Source organism: Notolepis coatsorum (assembly GCF_963971535.1).
Source record: "Notolepis coatsorum genome assembly, chromosome: 4".
NCBI classification, from domain to species: domain Eukaryota; kingdom Metazoa; phylum Chordata; class Actinopteri; order Aulopiformes; family Paralepididae; genus Notolepis; species Notolepis coatsorum.
The window spans coordinates 183,280,150-183,293,338 of NC_140168.1; the positions used below are offsets into that span (position 1 = coordinate 183,280,150).

General features: G+C 47.6%; 1 protein-coding gene across 1 annotated transcript in view; it reads right to left on the minus strand.

Annotated features, from left to right (window-relative positions):
* Window positions 1–13,189, minus strand: part of man2b2 (mannosidase, alpha, class 2B, member 2) — a 63,501-nt gene that overhangs the window by 17,111 nt on the left and 33,201 nt on the right. Inside the window, exons 11-13 of the mRNA XM_084312208.1 lie at window positions 7,078–7,355; window positions 6,252–6,443; window positions 683–926 (exon numbers count right to left, since the gene is read on the minus strand). Coding sequence (XP_084168334.1) covers window positions 683–926; window positions 6,252–6,443; window positions 7,078–7,355 — 714 coding nt within the window. The remainder of the gene's footprint in view (window positions 1–682; window positions 927–6,251; window positions 6,444–7,077; window positions 7,356–13,189) is intronic.

The following is a 13,189-nucleotide window of genomic DNA, read 5'->3' on the forward strand; positions in this document are numbered from 1 at the left end:
AATAAGATAAAATAGAAAAGAGACAGACGAGGTACACATCAAAACAAACACGTGAATACGTGAAGCAGAACAGACAAATTACAGTTGAAAGGCTGGATGACAGTTGTTGCAGGTGTGTGTAAACAACTCTGCAATAGAGTCCTTAAAAGTAGTGACAGGGAGGGCGGCCGGGTGGCGCAGCGGTCTAAGCGTCTGCCCACCACCACAGAGACAATGGGATCGAATCCAGCTGTGGTGCTTCCGGGTTGGCCGACCGTCCATACTAACACAATTGGCAGTGTTAGAGGGTGGGAAAACCCGGCGAGGGTGGGTCCTGGTCGTTGTAAAACAGCGACTCCTACAGATCGGTCGGGGCGCCTGCACAGCGAGATCGGATCCTGGGGGAGGTAGTGTCCTCCACACGTTACACTCTCCCAGTGAGAGTCCGCGCTGCCAGGTGAAAAGAAGTGGGGATTGGCTACACATGTGTCGGAGGAAGCATGCGATAGTCTCCGCCCTCCCAGACCGACGGTAGGGGGCAGAGCACACAACGACCAGGTAGGGGATTGGGAATTGGCAGAACGACTAACAACGACTCCACCCAGGTCTTACCATAGCCACGGTGTCATGGGTGAACTGGACTCCTCCCAGGTCTTACCCTAGCCAAGGTGTCATGGTGAACTGGACTCCTCCCAGGTCTTACCCTAGCCACGGTGTTATTGGCAAACTCCCTGTACATCCTCTTCATCATCTGATAGCCGTTGTCATCGGTGTACAGGGTCCTGTTGCTCCTCAGCGCGGTGCTGGTGCGGAGGACGACCTCGCTGTTGACCAACAGGGGGCCCAGCGCATAGCGCTGCTCCAGACGGTGACACAGCAGCCAGTCCCTGAAGCCCGTGGGGACGCGGGTGGTGACGGAGTAGGCGTGGTCCTTGTCCCCTTCCTCCCTGGGGTGGAGAGGAGAAGGAGGAGGAGGAGGAGGACGAGGAGGAGGAGGAGGAGGAGGAGATAAAGTGGGTAAAGCCAACGTGAGTAGAAGTTTAGAACAGACCTTTAATAGCACCAGAGTGGATTTTTATTTTGGCACATGAGAAGATTTAGAAAATGGTAATACATGGTAGTCTGACAAAAACAAGTATGAATTCGCAATAACTGCGACTCCCACTGCCACACCCCTTTTAGCCAATTGGCATGAACACACGAACACACACACACTTGACCACCATGCCAAATTTCAGCCTCCTTGGGTGAAACCTGTGGCCGCTAGAGTGTGGGGGAATGTTTGTCGACCGACTGATCTATAGACCTGTTTGCTAAAACCACTGCTAAAAACAAGATTACAAACATCACAAAACAAACTGGTCAGACTACTACTTGACCTGAACCCCAGAACCCACCTCACCCCTGCCCACTTTGACTACCTAGGATGGCTTAGAGTAGACAACAGAGTACAGCAACTTGCAATGGGCCTGGTCTACGAGATACACTATACGACTAAGGTACCCATGTACATGTCAAAATACTTCCCAAAGGTCAGTGAATACCACGACCACAACAATGTTAAACCCAGATTCGGCTCAAACAAGGGACTAAACACGTTTCGCAATTATGCCACATCAATGTGGAACGCCCTACCCAAAGCTGTAAAGGAATGTGAATCCCTACCCACATTCAAAACCGCTCTAAAAGAGCACCTACGGGAGGCTGCAATTCGAAACTGGCCACCGTAAATGTCCAAACCCCCCCACCCCCTCCTAATAGACAGTCTCCTCCCCACCGTATGTATATATTCTCTCCCCACCGTATGTATATTTCTCTCCCACCCACCCCCTCCTAATGTACAGTCTCCTCCCCACCGTATGTATATATTCTCTCCCCACCGTATGTATATTTCTCTCCCACCCACCCACCCCCTCCTAATGTACAGTCTCCTCCCCATCATATGTATATACTCTCTGTCAGGATCTATGGGTAACAGTACTGTATATTTGCGTATCATATATGTCACAAATGTAACAGTACTATATACCAGTATGTCATGTATGTCCCTATGCCATAAATGTCATGATGTCATGTATGTTGTGTATGTCATAAATGTCACTATGAATTGAAAATGGGGGACCCTGATGTAAACAAGACAAACGTTTCTCTGGTCTGCATGCCCTTAACAATTGTGTGTATTGGGGGCGGCTAGGTGGTGTAGTGGGCAAGGCACTCGCCACCAATGTGGAGACGCTGGGTTCGCGTGTTCGAATCCAGCTCTCCACATTGTTTTCAGTTTAGCTGGTCGTCCGCAGTAATACACATTGGCCGTATTACGGGGAGGGAAACTGAAGGGTGGGGATCGGGCGTTGTGAACAAGCGACTCCTACAAGTCGGTTGGTGCGCCTGCGCAGTAGAATCAGGAAGTGTCGGGGGCAGCGTGAGCCTCCCACGCGTTACTCCTCGACACTGAGAGATCGAGCTGCGCAGGTGAAAAGATGCGACTGCTGTTACCTCGAGTATCGGAGGGGACTTGTGCTATGTATGACTTAGTCCACATTGCAGCCGGCTTGTGGGAGGCAAGAAACAGCGTTCGTGACAGGGGAGGGTTGAATTGGATGATACGAAATTGGGATGGGAGAAAAATATAGAAAATGGGAGAAAAAGTGGATCAAAAAACAATTGTGTGTATTGAGCCGTACTGTATTGTACCCATTCTGCAATCTGTTAAATAAAGTTTTCATTCATTCATTAATTCGCTGTATACAAACATACCGTGTTCGAGCCAATCAGCAATACCAACCGAGTCATGTGACTAAGTTGCCCTGGACCTGCGCGATCTGCTGCGCTAAAAGAATACATGGGGCTCCGCTCTATGGAGAAACCATGACACTCCCCCGACTAAAAGTAGTTTCAAACGAAAATGGCTGAATGTCATTTTGCCAAATCAGCATGGCTGTGAGTGTGAGTCTTTCACCTTTTACATATCTAGCTTAGGAATGGATTGATTGTTTAGATCGCTAGCATGGCTAACAAATGCAAATATATTGTAGTCTGCCCCGACGCCCCATTGTTCTGACCAGGATTACGTTCCTTTCTGCTCCGGTGATGCGTGCGTATACAGCGAATGGGTCTATAGAGCTGCTGGTCACAGCTAACAAAGTACAAATTAAAATGTACACAATGTATTAAAGGGGACATGCGTTGCTATTCCTAGCACTATTTGGGCAACTTTACACAATTCCTGTGAGTCTATTGAAGACATCTGTAAGGGTTTTTTTTCCAAAAAATGCATTGTTTTATATTTCTAATCAAGTACTCAAAACCATAATTTTTCAGCCTCAGGATTTCAAGCTGTTATGGCCTGGCTCCGCCCATAACCACTTTGAGTGACAGTCAGCCCACACAGTCTGCGACTGGTAGACAGAGAGAGAGAGAGAGAGAGAGAGAGAGAGAGAGAGAGAGAGAGACACACAGAATGATAGAGAAAGAGAGAGAGAGAATGATAGAGAATGAGAGAGAGAGAGAGAGAGAAACGACAGGCTGTTATTGATAAGGCCCCCTCTCTCCCTCCCTCCATTCCTCCCTCCCTCTCTCCCTTCTTCTTTTTTTCTTTCACCGCGCGGCAGCTTGTGCTCCCGAATGGGGGGGGGGGGCCTGCGCGTGTGTTTGCACAGTGGTCTCTCTCTCTCCCTCTCTCTCTCTCTCTCTCTCTGTCTCCCTCTCTCTCTCTCTGTCTCTCCCTCTCTCTCTATCTATGCAGAGGTGTCGGGTTTCAATCTGCCGCAGTATGAGGAAGTGGTTTCCACTCGCTGTCTAGTCTAGGTAGATTGTGGGCGGGCATTAGCTACAACCACAGAGCCAATCACATCACTGTCTGCTACCCAGAGCCTGAGCGACGTCACTCAGGCCTTCAAATCAGGATGGCCTAATTTACTGGAGCAGGAAATGATCTGAGCTGAATCAGAGCAATCCACCAATATGGTATTTCGACACAAAAACACATTGATACTAACTCCTATTACTAAAACTGAACAGTGACATCTCCTTAGCAAATGATCTCAACTCCTTCTATGCGAGGTTTGAGGCTGTGAATAACAACACCAGCCTACAAACCACGGCAATGGGGGGGGGGGGGTCTGCTGATGGAGACTCAGTGTTCAGGGTAACAGAGCATGAGGTGAGACGGATCTTTAAAAAAGTGGATATCAGGAAGGCAGCAGGACCGGACGGCATCCCCGGCCGCGTCCTAAAAGTCTGTGCCGACCAACTGGCCCCGGTATTCACTGACATCTTCAACCTGTCCTTGGAACAGGCCGTCATCCCCACCTGTCTGAAGAAGTCCACCATCATCCCTGTACCCAAAAAATCTACGCCCGCTTGCCTCAACGACTACCGCCCTGTAGCCCTCACCTCCATAGCCATGAAGTGCTTTGAGAAGCTAGTGAAGGGCTACATCTGTTCCTCCCTCCCCATCAACCTGGACCCTCTGCAATTTGCATATCGCCCCAACAGGTCCACGGAGGACGCCATAGCCCATGTGCTGCACACAGCAGCATCACATCTGGACAAGAGGAAGGGGAACTATGTGAGAATGCTGTTCATCGACTACAGCTCAGCATTCAATACCATAGTCCCCTCCAAACTCATAGCCAAGCTCAGGGACCTGGGCTTGAACTATGACCTGTGCCAGTGGGTCCTGGACTTCCTGACGGGCAGACCCCAGGTGGTAAGAGCCGGCAACTGCACCTCCTCATCCATCACGCTCAACATAGGGGCCCCCCAGGGCTGTGTTCTGAGCCCCCTCCTCTACTCCCTGTACACACATGACTGCGTAGCACAGCGGAACAACAACACCATCATCAAATTTGCTGATGACACAGTAGTGGTGGGCCTGATCTCTGCCAACGACGAAAGGGCCTACCTGGAAGAGGTAGAGAACCTGTCACAGTGGTGTCAGGAGAACTGCCTCTCCCTGAACGTCAGCAAAACAAAAGAGATGATTGTGGACTTCAGGAGGTCGGGGGTCAAGGACTACAGCCCCCTCAGCATCGACGGGGCACCAGTTGAGAGAGTGAACAGTTTCAAGTACCTCGGAGCCCACATATCCGAGGACTTGACATGGACCACACACATTGACAGTGTTGTGAAGAAGGCACGACAACGCCTCTACTTCCTCAGGAGCCTAAGGAAGTTCCAAGTCAGTCAGAAGATCCTTAGGAACTTCTACTCATGTACAATAGAGAGCATCCTGACCGGCAACATCACCTCCTGGTTTGGGAATAGCACTGCACAAGACCGTAGCAGACTACAAAGAGTGACACGTTCAGCCGAACGCACAATTAGAGGGGGGCTTCCCACCCTCCAGAACATTTACAACAAGCGGTGCAAGGGGAAGGCTAAGAGAATTATTAAGGACTCGAGCCACCCGAACAACTGCCTCTTTGAACTGCTGCCGTCAGGCAAGCGATACCGGAGTCTTATGGCGAGCACAGAAAGACTCAGAAGGAGCTTCTATCCCCAGGCCATCAGGCTGCTAAACGAACAATAATCGCTAAACGAACAATAATCACTATGCAACAACCATCAAATGCACACAGCACACACACCCACACGCACACACACACTCACTCAAACAAACAACACACTGCAGCACCCACTCTCCACACTTTAGATCACACAAACACACTTACACTTTATATTTATTGATAAAGGATTTGCACTACAACTCGTACACCTACTGTGAATTGTACCTAAACTGCACCTCGTCCATTTATGCCTTGCACTATATAGTATTGTATATTAGTACACTGCACAGTATTGTATATTGTATGGTAACTACGTCTACGAACATTGTACATATGTCTAAACTGAACACTGTGACCTCTTTTTTTTCTTCTAATTTTTACTATGTTTTTATTTCATACTTATCTTGTCATGCACAGTCTCTGGAGCGCAACAGTAAGAAGCATTTTGTACAAAAGTATTCTGTACTTCTGTATGACAACTATTAAAGAAACTTGAACTTGAAACTTGAACTATAATACAATGCTAGAGACTGAAAAATGACATTTATAATGCATGTCACCTTTAAAATAGTAAAACAAATTTATTAAATAAAAGCTGCTATATAAATGCACCATTCACCATTTAGGAAGGAAGGAAGGAAGGAAGAGAGATACAAGGGGACAACAAGCTTGATGAAACAGCACTCTCCTTCACTTACAGATTTCAAACACAAAGAGAAACACTGAAACGTGGACAGTAACTTGAGGCCGCTCTTCCCTCACCTGTAGAAGTATTGTCGGATCTCGGACACGATCTTGCCGGGAACGATCTCCATCCTCACGGCCTTGTAGGCCCTCGTGGCCGAACCGTTGGCGCTGAAGACGTAGTTGTCCGAGATGGGGCCGGCTTTCACGTCTCCGTTAGCCCGGTACTCCCAGAAGTCCTGAGTCATCTTCACTTTCCTGTTTTTAAATCTGGTCAGGAGGTCACAAGTAGGTCAAAGGGTCACAATGTCAGTGAGTGATGACAAGATGATATCGATAGAAAAGACAATAGGATGTCTAGTATTGAGTGTATCATATCAATACAACTCTGTACATACATCTGATGAGCACTATTACTCAGTAGTACTAATTTATATATGTTATACCCAGTTTAATCACATGTACATTGTATATTACTATTGCACTTTACTGTTACATTTGCACTCTGGTTGGATGCCAAAGTTATTTTCGTTGTACTGTACTTGTGCAGTACCAATATCCAACAATTATAGCTTGGTATAGACCCAATATAAATGGCTACATTTATGTTCCTCACATTTGACCCATTCACTCACACATTCACACACCGATGGCAGACCATGCAATTAGGGGTTAAGTGTCTTGCTCAAGGACACTTCGACACGCTGCCCAGGAGGACCGGGAACCTCCGGATTACCAGACGACTGTTCTACCTGGTATAGACCCAATATCTAACAGTCCTAGCCTGGCATAGACCCAAACATCCCAACTTACTACATTTAACTACACACCCTCTCTGGATTGTAATGACTAATGTCACAAACAGCGCTAGCTGATTTGATGTCTCCTGGGTCTAAAACCTTACTTGTCGGTGATGCTGTGCAGCAGATTGGTGTTCTGGTCGAACATGAGCTTGTAACAGTCGTTCATCACAGGCAGGAGCCTCCTCCCCGGTTTAGACCAGTTTCCGACGCCGAGCCGCTCGAACGGCACCACTTTGGCCGCGTGGGTGAGGCGGCACCTGGACCCCCCGGAGCACGGCTTCTCGGAGAACTTGATTAGGTATCTCCTGTGCTGGAGACCCCCCAGGTCCACCACGATGAAGAGGTCGTAGGTGGTGTTGGATTCCGCCGTCCTCTGAATCTGTTACGGACACAAGAGATTTCTTTGGATTTTTTTATTTTTTTTAACTGCCACGCTTATATCCATCAATGTTTGATCACTGCCACCAGTCTAAGTCTATGGAGATGTTTACCTTCTTTGCAGGGCTATAACTTTTTTAATTGTATTGCTAATACATTACTATGGCCCATTCAACATCGATTATCTATCGTTCAGGATGTCGGAACGTTTTACTTTTTCATTCACACATTCATACAAAAATACCGTCTAGAATATAAATATGTTTTTATCGTTTTCTGCAGTAATTCCTAGAACGTGAGATATAGGCATAAATGCATTATATAGATTATCAAATGCCGTTTGATACCGATCCAAGCTATATTAAAAATTTCAACTGTACATGGTCCTAAACGTTATGACTGATCATGCGCGGGTGAACGGGGGGGGGGGGGGGGGGTCGTTTATAATTCCGTGATCGTCGTTAAATGCTTCATGTAGTATGGGTGATATATAGATCAGAGCAGTTTGCATCGATAATGATAAACAAAAACGCTGAAAGTCACGGCAGCCTCCTCTTACCGTTGGGGCGATGATACTGGAGCAAACAGATCCCAGTTATTTGATGGGGATCGAGGCGATCCATTTCCGGTTTGTATAATACTAATACACGCCCAAATCATGTGGATTATTGAGTTATGGCAGCGATCCATATCCACTGTGTGTGGCTAGAGTCCTGGGATGATATGCGAGTGGCCGGACGGATGTAGGAGACGCACCGATATGCAACAGGCATATCCGGTTTGGCAACTCGCCGATCATCCACCAGGTGGCAGTGTTGAAGCGTTGCAGAGTTGTGCTGAGTCCCACAGCATCATACAAGGCATACATATGAAATATGATCACAATAACGTTGTACGCCGTGATCTGGCAGAATTCACATGAACTTGAAACCGGTTGTACGACGCGAATGGCGCACAAAGTGTTAAAAGGACAACTGGAAGGGCGGCGAGGTGGTGTAGTGGGCAAGGCGCTCGCCACCAATGCAGGAGACGCTGGGTTCGAGCCCAGCTCTCGGCATTGCTACCAGCTTGGCTGGTCGTTCATACTAACACAATTGGCAGTGTTAGGGGTGGGAAAGCTGGTGGATGGGTCCTGGTCGTGGTAAACAGCGACTCCTACAGTTCGGTCGGGGCGCCTGCTCAGCGAGGAAAGGATCTAAGGGGGGTAGTGTGATCCTTCCACACGTTACACCCTCTCAGTGAGAGTCCGCGCTGCCAGGTGAAAAGAAGCGGTTGATTGGCTACACGTGTGTCGGAGGAAGCACGTGATAGCCTCCACTCTCCCAGACCGACTGTGGGGGGTAGGTGTGCAGCGACCAGGAAGGGGATTGGGAATTGGCATAACGAGTCGACTAACATTGGGATGGGAGAAAAACGGAGGAAAAAGGAGGGGGAAAAAGATTTAAAAAAAAAAAAAAGAAAAACAATAAATTAAAAAAAGGACAACTGGAAAATGTAGTATTGTTTGTCACTGCATAGCCGCCATTAAACACATGCAAGAACATGCAATGGTTTTGTATTTGGGGACAAAGCATTGAGGGGTCCATTTCTGCCCCCTCCCTCTGGAGAAAACACCCAGGCTACCCCCTCCCTCTGGAGAAAACACCCAGGCTACCCCCTCCCTCTGGAGAAAACACCCAGGCTACCCCCTCCCTCTGGAGAAAACACCCAGGCTACCCCCTCCCTTGGCAGGTACCCAGGTGGGGTATCTCCCGGGCCTTTCTGTGTGGACTTTGCATTTTCTCCTCATGTTTGCAAGGGTTTCCCCTCCAGAAAGAGATAAACCCAATGGAAAAACGTGCAGAACATATCGCTAACACGGTTGCGTCCCTGACGAAGACAGACAGGAGCACTTGGTCTGCGCCCGGCTGCAGGGATGAGTCAAGCGCAGAGTGGAAATGTCATCGGCACCCACCAAAAAATCCATGTGTGTTTCCTACGTGTCGGCCATCGCATGTGTGTGTTCGCTGCATGACTACATTGCAATGCTAAAACAATCACTTTAAACAAAACGTCACTTTAAAAATGGAAAAGTCACTTTAAAGGAAGGAGGTATTGTATAGTATAGTTTAGAGTTCAAATTAGGGGTGCACGATATTGATTTTTTTGACCCCGATATCGATACCGATAACTTTCTGCTCCTCAAGGTCGATACCGATAACCGATATATATATATATTAATTATTAATTAATTAATTATATTAAAATTATTTGTATTATACTTTTTTTTTTTATGTATATTCCTGTAGTGTTGACCTAACCAGATTTATCATGACATGAGCGTTACTACTATGAACAAAACAAAGCCAAGAGAACAGTTTTGACTCTTCAAATAAAGTGACTATATTTATTTTTCCAAATAAATATAATTTGAGTCAATCACAAAATTCACAATCCGTCAATGTCATTAACAATGTGTTTCCCTGAACAATGAGTGAACTAAAAACCAACAGGTATTGTGCTTTGTCAGTAGGGATGGGTACCGTTCACATTTGAACCGATACGGTACCGGTACCTGTGAATCGATACCGGTACCCACTCTGTACTGGGCTCTGTTAAGGAAGGACAGGACACTCTCACTGAGAAACATTGCTCTATACTGAAAACTAGGGTAAGCCATTTTAAGTTTATTAGTGAATCTTAAAAGTGAGGAACCAGCTGACTTGATTAAAGGGGCGTGTTTAAAACGGCCATTTTGTTTAGTTAAGTGCCCCCATTAAGGGACTGTTTCCTGTTTACTAGTAGCATCTGATTTGCTGAGTGAGCCATTAAGAGCCTGCCCTGTTTAAAAGCAGAGGTCCACACTGTGTTGAAGTCACTCTGTACTGGGCTCTGTTAAGGAAGGACAGGACACTCTCACTGAGAAACATTGCTTTATACTGAAAACTAGGGTAAGCCATTTTAAGTTTATTAGTGAATCTTAAAAGTGAGGAACCAGCTGACTTGATTAAAGGGGCGTGTTTAAAACGGCCATTTTGTTTAGTTAAGTGCCCCCATTAAGGGACTGTTTCCTGTTTACTAGTAGCATCTGATTTGCTGAGTGAGCCATTAAGAGCCTGCCCTGTTTAAAAGCAGAGGTCCACACTGTGTTGAAGTCACTCTGTACTGGGCTCTGTTAAGGAAGGACAGGACACTCTCACTGAGAAACATTGCTCTATACTGAAAACTAGGGTAAGCCATTTTAAGTTTATTAGTGAATCTTAAAAGTGAGGAACCAGCTGACTTGATTAAAGGGGCGTGTTTAAAACGGCCATTTTGTTTAGTTAAGTGCCCCCATTAAGGGACTGTTTCCTGTTTACTAGTAGCATCTGATTTGCTGAGTGAGCCATTAAGAGCCTGCCCTGTTTAAAAGCAGAGGTCCACACTGTGTTGAAGTCACTCTGTACTGGGCTCTGTTAAGGAAGGACAGGACACTCTCACTGAGAAACATTGCTTTATACTGAAAACTAGGGTAAGCCATTTTAAGTTTATTAGTGAATCTTAAAAGTGAGGAACCAGCTGACTTGATTAAAGGGGCGTGTTTAAAACGGCCATTTTGTTTAGTTAAGTGCCCCCATTAAGGGCCAGGTGTTAAGACAGCACTAATTAGTGATAGTGATTTAAAGGCTTGCTGGTGTAGCGTCAGCGAAGCGTCGAGAAACGAAGAGGGACAAAGAGGAGGAGTTATCCTGGAGTTCACCGCCGAGGGATCCACCGATCCACCCAGTGCTAAGTACACCATAATCCTATATTTCCCTCCCACACTGCTATTTCTCTACTTCCTCCCTGCCACTCTCGACAATACAATGTGTCTCATACCTATATCCACAATCTGCTCCTCCAGAACTGACTCTACCCATCCACGACAGTTTGCTAGTAACCCGGCTAATCTCTCCTACCCTCCTACAGCCACTAATACACCTGTCACAGTACGGGGAGGCTTATGGAATTGTCAATCAGCAGTCAAGAAAGCTGACTTCATTACTGCCTACGCCCATAGTCTAAATCTGCAGCTCCTGGCTCTAACTGAGACCTGGATAACCCCCAATAACTCATCAACACCTGCAGCATTATCTACAAACTATAACTTCACTCACACACCTCGACCTTCCAGACGGGGTGGAGGCACTGCCCTCATGACATCTCCTTCATGGGCTACAAACGTAACACCACTCCCAGAACTGTCACTCTCCTCTCTCGAATATCATGCAGTATCTGTCTCTAATCCTTTCAATCTCACCATTGTTACACTCTACCGCCCTCCAGGTCCGCTCGATCACTTCACAGATGAGCTGGACATGCTTCTTAGCTCCTTACCGGAAGATGGTACCCCTCTCCTTCTACTGGGCGACTTCAACCTGCCTGACTCATCTCAGTCAGTCATAGTAGTCTCCCTCCTACAATCGTTTGACCTGACTCCCACTGCCATGCCTCCCACCCACAAAGCAGGCAACTCCTTGGATCTCATATTTTCCCGTAACTCCAGCATCATTAACACCACGGTAACTCCCCTACATGTATCTGACCATTCCTTCATATCCTTCTCACTAACTCTCATGCTTAACCGAAAGGTCTTCACCCCAACTCAAACAGTCTCACTCAGACGCAACCTGCCCTCCCTATCCCCCTCCACCCTCTCCTCTGACATACTATCCGCTCTACCTTTGAGTGACACCTTCTCTGCTCTCTCCACAGAGATGGCAACCTCCACCCTCCTTTCAGCCCTGGCAACCTCCTTCGACAAGCTCTGTCCCCTCGTTGAGAAACCTGCCCGCCGTTCCCCACCCAGTCCATGGCTGACAGATCCAGTGAGAGAACAAAGACAGGTCCTGAGAGCAGCTGAAAGGAAGTATAGAAAGTCACGCCTCACTGCTGACATCGACACATATCACAACCTCTTGTTAACATTCTCCAAAACCATCACTAATGCCAAAGCTTCTTTCTTCCACCATAGGATCGAGGCCTCTGCCAAGAATCTTCGCAAACTGCATGCTACCATGTCCTCCCTCCTCCCCCACCCCCCCCTCCCTCATCTTTCTCTGCCGAAGACTTTGCGATCTTCTTTGAGGAAAAAGTGGAGAACATCCGCAGCTCCTTCTCCCAACCCCCACCCATTCCAAATGCTGAATCGAGAACCTCATCCTTCACTCTGTCATCTTTCTCTCCCATTACAGAAGCAGAGACCCTGACACTGGTAACGTCAAACCGTCCGACTACTTGCCAGCTGGACCAGCTACCCTCCCCACTCCTCCAGACCATAGCACCAGACATCCTCCCATTCCTAACTGCAACCATCAACTCCTCACTCAACTCGGGGGTGGTCCCCACCTCCCTAAAACAAGCCAGAGTCACGCCGCTCATAAAAAAACCAACCCTGAACCCTACTGTCATAGGCAACTACCGTCCTGTCTCTCTTCTCTCCTTCCTTTCTAAAACACTTGAACGTGCTGTATCCAACCAACTTACTACTTATCTCTTACAGAATGACCTCCTAGACCCTAATCAGTCAGGCTTCAGGACTGGTCACTCCACAGAGACAGCCCTCATTGCGGTCACAGAGGCACTTCACTTAGCAAAAGCGAAAGGCCTCTCCTCTGTCCTGATTCTCCTAGATCTATCTGCAGCCTTCGACACAGTCAACCACCAGATCCTCCTTGCGGCCCTCGCAGGAATGGGAGTGGCTGGCTCTGCGCTGACATGGCTGTCATCATACCTCAATGACCGCTCCTACCAAGTGTCATGGAGAGGGACCCTGTCGGCCACCCGCCCCCTGCGGACGGGTGTCCCCCAGGGCTCGGTTTTAGGACCCCTTCTCTT